The sequence below is a fragment of the Paroedura picta genome, chromosome 11 (assembly GCF_049243985.1).
Source record: "Paroedura picta isolate Pp20150507F chromosome 11, Ppicta_v3.0, whole genome shotgun sequence".
NCBI classification, from domain to species: Eukaryota; Metazoa; Chordata; class Lepidosauria; order Squamata; family Gekkonidae; genus Paroedura; species Paroedura picta.
The window spans coordinates 38565566-38575987 of NC_135379.1; the positions used below are offsets into that span (position 1 = coordinate 38565566).

At 42.4% G+C, this 10422-nt stretch overlaps 1 protein-coding gene across 4 annotated transcripts in view; it reads right to left on the reverse strand.

Moving 5' to 3' along the window:
* LOC143820582 (uncharacterized) overlaps nt 1-10152 on the reverse strand; it is a 104366-nt gene extending 94214 nt beyond the window's left edge. For 2 of the 4 annotated variants that reach the window (XR_013225411.1, XR_013225412.1), the window contains exon 1: nt 10017-10152. Coding sequence is in view for 2 of the 4 variants with exons in the window: in XM_077303575.1 (XP_077159690.1) it covers nt 9714-9817 (104 nt within the window). In the remaining 2 variants the exon portion in view is untranslated. Of the gene's footprint in view, nt 1-9713; nt 9939-10016 lie in introns of those variants that run through there. The other 2 variants (XM_077303575.1, XM_077303574.1) reach the window with 1 other exon arrangement.
* Between the last annotated feature and the right edge of the window lie 270 nt (nt 10153-10422).

Below are 10422 nucleotides of genomic sequence, written 5' to 3' on the forward strand. Positions count from 1 at the left end.
CTGTTGCGGTCAAAGAGCCGCACTCAAATAATCCTTTCAGCATTGGTGGAGTTAACCTTAATTCTGCCGTGTTAATTCCATCTGACTCTCCCCATTACATAGGAGAGTCTTTAATTCTGCACTGGATAGAAGATGGCCATGCTTTAATTTCAAGACGTAGACTTGCATATGTGAAACTCGGTTCGTTCCAAGCCAAGATAAAGAGACCCCGTACTGTAGCTGATTTACGAATTTTAAATTCTCTTTAAATCTTTAAAAGTGTAGCAAATGTATCTTTTCATATCATACACAGTTTTGAACTGATGAAGTGGTGTTTTCCAAGTCAATCAATTTAGCCATGTAGCCAAGGACTATCTGCTTTGGCTGGGTCTCATATAATGCCCTCGACCACAATCTTCTGTGGGGCCTGCCATCCAGGAACTGGACAAGCTAGCGCTCCTTCCCTCCTCATTCCCCAATCACCTTTAAAGACACTGAAGCCATGTCCAGCTGGGTTTCCTTGGGCTTACAGTGTAAGGAGGGAAGAGGTGATGACTACTGTTCTCTTGTGCAGAATCAACCATTCCAATGAAGCAAATCCCCAAATGGATTCTTGACTCAGGGGAGTGCATGGCTGCTCAGTGTGGAAATTAAATATGGAGGCCTTAGAACTCAAATTGTTGGAGGCAGAGGATGAATGAGCAAAGGAACATGCTGCTACTACTCAGAGCTGTTGTCAACTTCCTCAAGCTTCTTGATCTAACCACAACCATATGGTTTCTGCCATATGGTTTTTTATTTTTGTAATTTTATGGGGTTTTAACGGGGGGGGGTTAAATTGGGGATTGTACTATTATACTGAATTTTGTATGCAACCCGTCATGAGCTGGCATATCCAAGAGTGGCGGGCAATAAATCGAACAACAACAACAACATCTTTGTAGTTTTCTCTTCCTGGGTAGCTCAAGACGGGTCACATGGTTTACAAGTGCACCACTGAGATGGAAGGGCCAGTAAATGAACACACTGTTACTTTTGAAAAGTATTCTATGAATTGAAAAAAAAATTAATACGTTTTTTGTTCCCAGAAAAATCCATGCTGAGACCAGCCAATGGTTTCACTTAAGACCAAGGCAGGCAGGGAAATAGATTTTAGAACAGAAGCTAGCCAAATGGATCAAAACACTAGAATGCAGTTCTGAAATGCTAGGAAAGGGGTGTTCTAGAACAGGGGTAGTCAACCTGTGGTCCTCCAGATGTTCATGAACTACAATTTGCTGGCTCATGGGAATTGTAGTCCATGAACAGCTGGAGGACCACAGGTTGACTACCTCTGTTCTACAAGACAGGGGAAAGAAGATAAGCAAAACTTTCAGTGGTGAGGAAGCACCTGTGCAGTGCCCTGTGCAGATTCTTTGGGCTTCCTCGTGGGCAGCATAAGCAACATCCCCACCTTTCCATATGTTTGAGGCAGCTATCAGATCATTAAAAAAATATGATTAAAAATGGACAAAGTACAGCCCAGGTTCTTCCACGATTCCCTAGATCAGAGTTACATGCTGGCTTGCAGCCAAACAGCTTCTTTTGACTCTAGCAGCATCTTAGACTCCAACAAGATTTCTGGGTTATGAGTTTTCAGAAGTCAAGTCTCCTGCGACATCAGGGATCTTTGACTCTTAAAAAGCTTACTCCAGAGTATTTGGGGAAGGCCATCAGCCTGGCTATGGAAACTGGCAGTCAATGACACAGCTAGAAGAAGGCTGTGGGTGCATAGATGGAGAAGTGGTCCTTCAGACAGGATAACCTCAGGTCCTGTAAGGCTTCATAGGTAAGTTGAGAAACTAACAGAAAGTCAATGAAGTAGTTTCAAAAGGGGCACAAAAAACTCATGGCGACTCATAAAGGTATCCCCTGTGCAAGCACCGAGTCACATCTGACCCTTGGGGTGACGCCCTCTAGCGTTTTCTTGGCAGACTCAATACAGGATGGTTTGCCATTCCCTTCCCAGTTACTCATACCAGCGACTCATACCAGTTAGCAAAAGATTGCAGTGGTTTATATCGACTGAAGTCACCTTCAAGGGCAACTCCACCTAAAGTGTGAAAGCAGCTCATTCTAGTGGCTACAGGCAAATATATTTTAATAGAAGTCCAGCTCATGTTCCTTTCCAAGTTATATTTAAAAATTTACAGAGTTTTGCATTTTTATGATGAACAGGGCCAAGAGTGTTCTAAACACAGCATCCAGTCTTTTTCTTGAATGGGCGGAACTCAGGAAGTCTCCATCTATGCTACAAACCTATACCAATAGACTGATATAGTCTGTTGGTATTTGGTTTGTTTTACCCTCTGCCTTGCTAACTGGGAGATTCAATAATGTTCCCTATGAAAATGGAATTTGTCCATGTGAATTGAATTGTATTGAATCTGTCTTGCATGTTGTATTGAATCTGTCTTGTATTGTCTTGTATTGTCCATTTTATGAAAGGATTTGAGTCAAATTTTCATCCTCCTTTTTAACTAGGTGTGCCAGGTCTTCTGACCAGGCTAAAGTACTTTTTTAAATGGATAGCCAGAACCCTGTATTGATTGAGGGGGGAGGCAGTGTTTTTGTCAGCTATTAAACTTCAAAGTTGAGAATTGTTTACTTCCATAATTAACATGTTAGTACAATGGTTCTAATAATTTGATTGTCGTCCTTTGACTTCTACATAATGGTTTTATTCGTTCTATTGTCCCTTTTATCACGCTAATAAAGTCTTGTGATGTGTGTGGTATTTGGTTCTCTCAAAGAATTCTGGGATCAGTATTTTGATCAAGTTGTTGAGAATTCCGTCTTAGCTTCCTTGGTGCCTCAGAATCATAAATGACTCTGTTTTTCTCCAATGTTATCTAACGTTCTTCTCTTCTAAAATCTGTTCGTACCATTCTGGCTGTGTGAAACTTGGAATTACAAGACTGAGGAATTATAAACAGAACTTCCCCATTGCATAATTCTTATCCTTTCTTTAGGAGTTCTACAGAGCCAGCTGTGTTATTCCAAAATGAGGACTATACATTACCTTAGGCAGGGCTGTGAAGGTTCACTATTATGAAGAGACAGCTGGTGATTCACAAGAACTAGCAGAAAGGCACACATATTGGATACAAGAGCCAGCTTGGTATAGTGGTTAGGAGCGTCGACTTCTAATCTGGTAAACCAGGTTTGATCCCCCCCCCCCACATGCAGCCGGCTGGGTGACCTTGGGCTCGCTACAGCATTGATAAAGCTGTTCTGACTGACCAGTAATATCAGGGTTCTCTCAGCCTCACCCACCTCACAGGATGTCTATCGTGGGGAGAGGAAAGGGAAGGCGAATGTAAGCTGCTTTGAACCTCCTTCAGGTAGAGAAAAGTGGCATATAAGAGCCAACTCTTCTTCTTCTAGTACAACAACTACTACTACTACTGTAGTACTCCAATAATTTGTTCTAGTTTTATTATTTTGCATAGTCACACTAGTACTTCCAACCAAGGTCTTTTAAAATTAAAAATGGATTGAAATTTGAGTCGCTTCCCAAATAGGGCCTGCAAGCACAAGTTTTGTTGCAACACAAGTGAATGCAGAAACCTTCATTTTTTATCATAGGTAACATTTCATTCTGAACACATTATCATATAATACTTAGGGAAAGGTACTTATTTTAATTGCATAGATGTCTCATAACCTTTTGGCAATGCCAGAACTCTCCGAACCAGATTTCCAAACAGAGAACATTTTAAATTTTTAATTAATTTGAGACTATTAGTTAGAATCATAGAATCATAGAGTTGGAAGGGGCCATACAGGCCATCTAGTCCAACCCCCTGCTCAACGCAGGATTAGCCCTAAGCATCCTAAAGCATCCAAGAAAAGTGTGTATCCAACCTTTGCTTGAAGACTTCCAGTGAGGGGGAGCTCACCACCTCCTTAGGCAGCCTATTCCACTGTTATGCACAGTCTACTAGCCTGGTGACCCTAAAGAGAGTTACACCACATTTCAATAAATGTTTAAGATGCCATGGGACTTTTGCACTATCTTACAAGGGTGTAAGTCTATTTAGGATTGCACTGGAAGCCAAGCATACATGAAATCTCCCCCCCCCATCCCACTTGTAATAACACGATTAATTTGCATTGCATGAAAGAAGACGTATCATCAATCAGGGAACGATACAAACTAAAGCAACATTAGTATTTCAGCATATCGCAAAGCAACAGAAAGATGTAGTTCCTCAGCCTTTTAAAAGGTCACGCAAAACGATGATTTGTGGACAATAATTTGATCTCAGCCATTTTGCCAGACATTGTGCCACGCCCAGCTCTCTCCAAGCCAGGTCGTATTTTCTTCTGGTGCTGCTGTTACCATTTGCTAACTAAATTGTCCACTTGCTTACCATTTTTGTTAGTATAGCCACATGCACAGATCCGTCACTTGTTACCCAATCTTCCGCAACAACAGCAAAAACAGCAAAAGTTTTAAAAAACAGACGCAAGCAAAGGCAGACAACGTTGGTTCTTTGTCACTGCGGAAAACACATCAGTGTTGATGAATGCAAGTTAATGGTTTAAGGATTCTAACTATTTGGGTGCTTTTGAAAATGAATGCTGTTATCTGAGAACAGAACAGTGTGTTTGCAAAAAATAATGGGAGACGCAAATTCTTCATATAGTAACCATGCATGAAGTGCATTAATTCATTTTTGTGAGAATAAGCATTGCTTAGCATTCCAAAAAAGGTGTATTATGAACCATTCATGTTTTTAGTGAAACACAGATGAAGAGGAACAGAGACCCCTCTATAAATGGTCAAAGAGAGCCTTTCAGCTCTTACTGCAGTGATAAGACCAGTACGTTGTTCTGACTGCATTTCTACTTCTGCACATAGGATTCTAAATCTAAAGACCCGAAAAATTTAGAAAATACTTCATTAGCTATTTATAATTCTTTAAAAGTCAACAAATTACACATGCACAAACAGACAATTAAAACAACACAAACAGACCGGTCTTATCTTTGCTATTAAATAATATGGTGCTGACAAGTATTGAAACACTGACAATGTCCTGGAAAAAAACTCTCATCTTTAAAAACAAACAAACCACCAAAGTTGAATTGCGACACACAATGAAAATAAGGCCCACTCATCTCTATCTTGCCAACTTAAACAACAATAGAAACCAACTATGTAATCATCATAGATAACAGGCGTAAAAGTGAAAATGAGTAGAAGAACTCTTAACCAAATCAAATGCTCATAAAGGCAGATGTTTTCCAAAAGTGCTATAATTTAAATAATAATTTTGTAGCTTTCTCTTCCTGGGTAGCTCAGAATGGGAATCATGGTTTTAGTGTGTATTCTTTTCAACTATAAACTCAGATTTGGCATTCCAATTACCATGTAATTAAAACAACATACTAATGTGTCTGATTCATGATGCTGTCCAATAACAATACCAAACAGACAGTACTTAAGAGCTACCGGGTTCACAGTTCCAGACAGCAGAGTCCCACACCTCTGTGTGAAAATGTGCAATTTTCAATACGAAAAAGGGTCAACTCTACTGGGTTGGAAAACTGGAGATTGGGGGGGGGGGTGAGTCTGGGAAGGGACATCAGCAGGATATAATGCCACAGGACCTGCCTCCCCCCCACCCCCGCAGTAGGCATTTCTCCAGTGGAATCGGCCTCTGTAGTCTGGGGATCCACTGTAATTCTAGGATATCTCCAGGCTGCATCTGAAAGCTGGCAGCCCTCATATGAAAAATACGTATTCACACAAACTAATTTCAGCCTAAATTCCAACTTCCACTTCTAGATATGTGTTTTAGATCAAACAGTGGCTGTGCATATAGCGTGGTTCTCTGGGTGGACGTTGTAGTATGAATGTAAAATAACTCTGGAAATAAATTTCTAAGAGGGTCCTGCAGATGTCCATCATAAAATTCTCAGCTATTCAGAGAGTTATAGTTCCCACTGGGAACTTCCCAGGGCTCTTCGGAGAGATTCCATGAAGAATAGGTAAAGAATGAGTCTTTTTCATTTCTAATAGTCTTTCTATGTTGTTGTAAGGTCTGGATCATTTTTATTCCCGGTGTTCCAATTTGTTTCTTTCTTTAGGTGGTTATGCCTGTTTCAGTGGCAACATACAAAAATAACGTCAAATTTAAATGAGGAACAAATTTTAATGAGAAAAATCTGATGTGGGGAAATGGTGCAACAATTCTGTGTGCAATTTGCACAAAGGAGTCAAAATGGCAGAGCTTCAAAATTTGGTAACATCACTAGCTAAAGGCAGATGGTAGAATATATGCTAATTCTTGCTGCACTCATATTTCCAGATTAACCCCGTTGACTTTGGTGAAAGTGGGCATGATGGACACCACAGAGTCCAGCAGAGACTACTGAATTCCATTTGTTCATTTCTAGGGACCTATGACAATTACAATTAAGGCACAATAAGCTACTTGTTTTTTATTCTAAAAAATAGAGCTAGCTGATTGAGAATTCCAAAGCACAACTAGCTCCATGCACCCTAGGGGCTTGCATCTCAATAAATGAAGTTCTCCCACATTTCTTTCAAATGCTGTTTTTGACACCGTGGCTTCAAAGTCAAAAACTATCACACTAGGCATAACCACGCCTTTGAGATCACTTAAACCAGTGTTCATAGTCAGACCATAATGCATCATATTTCAAATCAGTCTAGGAAATAAATCCCCAAAAGGTACCTAGCCACTCACACACACACACTACTAGTATGCATATACTAGTTACATATCAACGGATTACATATCAACGGATTACATATTAGTTACATATCAACGGATCTCAAAAAGCAAGTGTTATCTCTTATCAGGCCCCACAAAAATGTCTACACAACTGCCAGCATTTTTATTTCCATAGGAAACAGCAGCCATTGTTTCTTTGTTCCCGTACAGCATGATGTGACAAGACTGTTTATGCACTGGGTACAATCAAAAGTGCAAGAACATGTCTTCTGATCCTACAGGAAAGCGGAGCTTCTGTCGGAGCCATTTTTCTTCTTCTTCCTCTCTTTGCACTCCAACAGCTTCTCAACCAAATTCTGGCAAACTCAAAAACTGCTCTTCTGGGTTGGTCCTAACAGTATTCCTGTACAGAATTTGCTAACTGGTATTCAAGATAGTTACGCTTCCCAACATCAATTAAAGAAGGGAAATAAAGCCAAGAAGCTGCCGTTTTCCAAAAATCATCAAATATACCTACAGTTTTTCATAGCTCCCCAGAAAAGCCAGTATAATTTTACATGGCTTGATACCTTCTCCTGTTCTATCCAGTTCAATAAGGAAGACAGCTTCCATCTCTGTACTACAGGAGCTCCACTGCATCAGGAATACCACTGCCTGGATTTGCTGTGTCAGCTTGAGGAGCTAATTGTTTATTCAGCTGGAATTACCTCTTAGAAATAGGTGGGTGTTTTGGAATGCCTCGATCCATAACCCAGTGTTATTCACTAAGACAACATGAGGAGCCGTTCTGTTCTGGAACATTCTAAAGCAGCAGGCCTACAGAGACAGAATACTCCCAAGGGCTCTAAACCGGCCAGTTCTAAGAAGAATTACACTGCTCGAAATCCATAAAAGTGAGGGGGCTTAGATTAGAAGATGGTTAACTCTGTTTAGGACTATTCTGTAAATCTTGAAATAGAGGAATATTTTTTACGGGAACTTCATCCTTTTGACATCAGCACCCTTAAAGCATCACCCCTCCCAATCATTTCCCTCTGGTGGTGATTTATTCTCAGTCAAAGGGGTTTTCTGATGTTCTATGTAAATACTGAAATTTATATTCATGATATATCTTTTCACACATGATTTAGACACACAGATTCAGGCTTCAGAGCAATTATATCCAGGATTAGAACGTTGTTAAAGAGTCTTTAGAAAATGGGTCGCTTAAAGTCCTGCAAAATAAATACCTTCAGATCTGCTTTCTTAAAATGTGGTCAAGGGACTTTTGAAAAGCTTTCCTTCAAAGAACAAAAGACTGAAAGCCAACTGCAATGTGAGTTTTACCCAATTAATGCCTAACTTCTCATGACACCTAGCCTTTGCACTGTATTCACCCTGCATACACAGCCATAATTACAGGATTGGATGCTTGACACAGGTAATTATGGTTTTGTGGAGTCACTCTGCACTTAACAGGCCAAGAAAGTCTACCCAGTGCATGTTCAATGTTATTTCCTTCCTGCTAAGTGCATGCTAAGCAGGCCAGCCCACATTGGCTTTCTTTCTCATACAAATTGGGATGAGATGAATAAAACAGTACAATCCATAGTGAAGCTGCAATAAAAAAAACATCTATAATGCAGCGCATTAAATTGCCCTGATACCTTTGATACCAACCAAGCCACTGCTGTTCAAAACCTGTAGCTTTTCTTCGGTGAATAGATTGGGCATCACAGCCCAACAGAATCATTCCGATGCAACATTCACACTCTTAAAAGATTAACATAAAAATGACCCCCGCAAGGGAGTGGCGGGGAATAAATCTACTACTACTACTACTAATAATAATAATACTATTAACAACCTAGTATACCAATTTCGAGCCTGATCCCTTTTTACTTTTTTGCAAGCATCGCTGAAGCAAAGCCAAGCCTTCTTCACACCAATAACTATAGCTCTGTGATTTTCAGCATCCCAATGAAATCAAGAGGACAATAAACACCTCACATCCCTTCTTCTCTCTGACTTAAATGTGATGGTCATAACACAACTCAATCGAATTTAGGGTCCCTAGGTCTATGCTTCCTTTTGCTCCCAATTTTGGGGGGAAATCTTTAAAAGGGTTCCATATTTTCTATTGAACTTAAACAGTTCTTGATGACAGCAACGCTTTAACTTCATCACTATGAAGGTCACAGGTACGGGGTGTCACCTCACCCCATAAGTTTGTTCTACAGGCTTCAAATGTTGGCTAGGCAAAGAATGGAACCTGGGCCATTCGTAGCTTCATTTGGGAGTCATTAAACGTGCAGCCCAGACAGGGTAACCATCAGACAGTCTTGGTGAAAGAGAGTCTTGTGGGCACACCCAAGGATCCCTAGATTTCACTCGCCCATGTACACTCTGCAGATACTGCCTGCAGAACTTCAGTTCCTAGCCAAGCTATGATTTTTATGGATTGTTTCTCAAAGGAGAAGAGCGAAAAGCTTTCTCAGACAAAGAGAGCTTTGACTGGCAACAGCTTATGCCCTGAAAAATCTTGTTAGTTTCTTCAATTGCTACTGGAGTCGCCTCTAGCTTATTTACTGTGTGCCTTCAGTGCTTCTTCACGGATAAGTCAACTTCATTCCACTTTCCTTCCTTGTATGAAAGATGAGGCTTCTCTTTCATGCTATTCTGCATTGTCATTACTTAAAGGACAGTTCTGGAGCACAATCGCAACTGACTATCTGGGGACTCATTAGAAAGGAACGCTTCCTGTTGCCTCTCCCCAATCTTCAAACATTTCCATTAAAAACTGGTGCAGTGCCCCTCAAAATCATCCATCAAGTAATTATGAAATGCACAAGAAAACACGAGTGGGGCTCTTCACAGTATATATTTTAGATATTATTTCAAACAATACCAGTTTCTGAACGGGCATCAAAAACTTTTGTTTAGCCAAGCGACACAACCCCCTGTGGTATTTTTTGCCTGCAGAATGACTGGAGATGGAGACCTCACCTTCGTTGACAAGGAAGTGAGCGTTTCAATTCAGAAGCCAAGTCGAGCTCCAGGGAGACGAGGCGGGCTGCTCTCCAGCACAATATTGGCCTGGCCTCATTCATCCGCGGAGGGGAAGGCTCTGGAGTCCCTCGGGAACCGGATTTTCAGGACCCCGGCCTCAACAGCGGAGTGGGGAGGGGACAAGCAAGCTCCTAGCGCGCAGCAGCCGCCGCCGCCGCTTCTGCGGGATGCCGAGCTGCAGAGCGAGGGGGCTCTTCCTACCCCCCCTCCCTCCCGCCCGGCGATGCTGGACGGACTCACCTGTCCAGGGGCGGCGGCTGCAGCGCCCGGGAGCTCCTGCGTCTCTGACGGCGGCAGCCAGGGCGAGCAGCGGAGGGTGCCCCGCGGCGGCGCTCCAGCCAGGGAGGGGCTGCGGTGTCATAGACCAGACTCTTCCCTTGCCTCCTTACTTATGGGGGAAGGGAGGGGCGGCGCGCCGGGAGATCAGGTGACAGCGCTGCGCCCTCCGCTGCAGACCGGGTGGTTCCCCCGGCGGGCGGAGGAAGAGCGGCCCCCTCCCGTCGTCCCCCCCCCCAAGCCACGCCGCAGCCGGCTCCGGAACTCCCCGGCTGCTCAGGGTGGAGGGGCGGCTAATGCAAGGGCGGCGGCCGGCCGCATGGCTGGCTTGCAAGCCCGGCTGCCTGTGACATGCCAGCTCCTTCTTCCC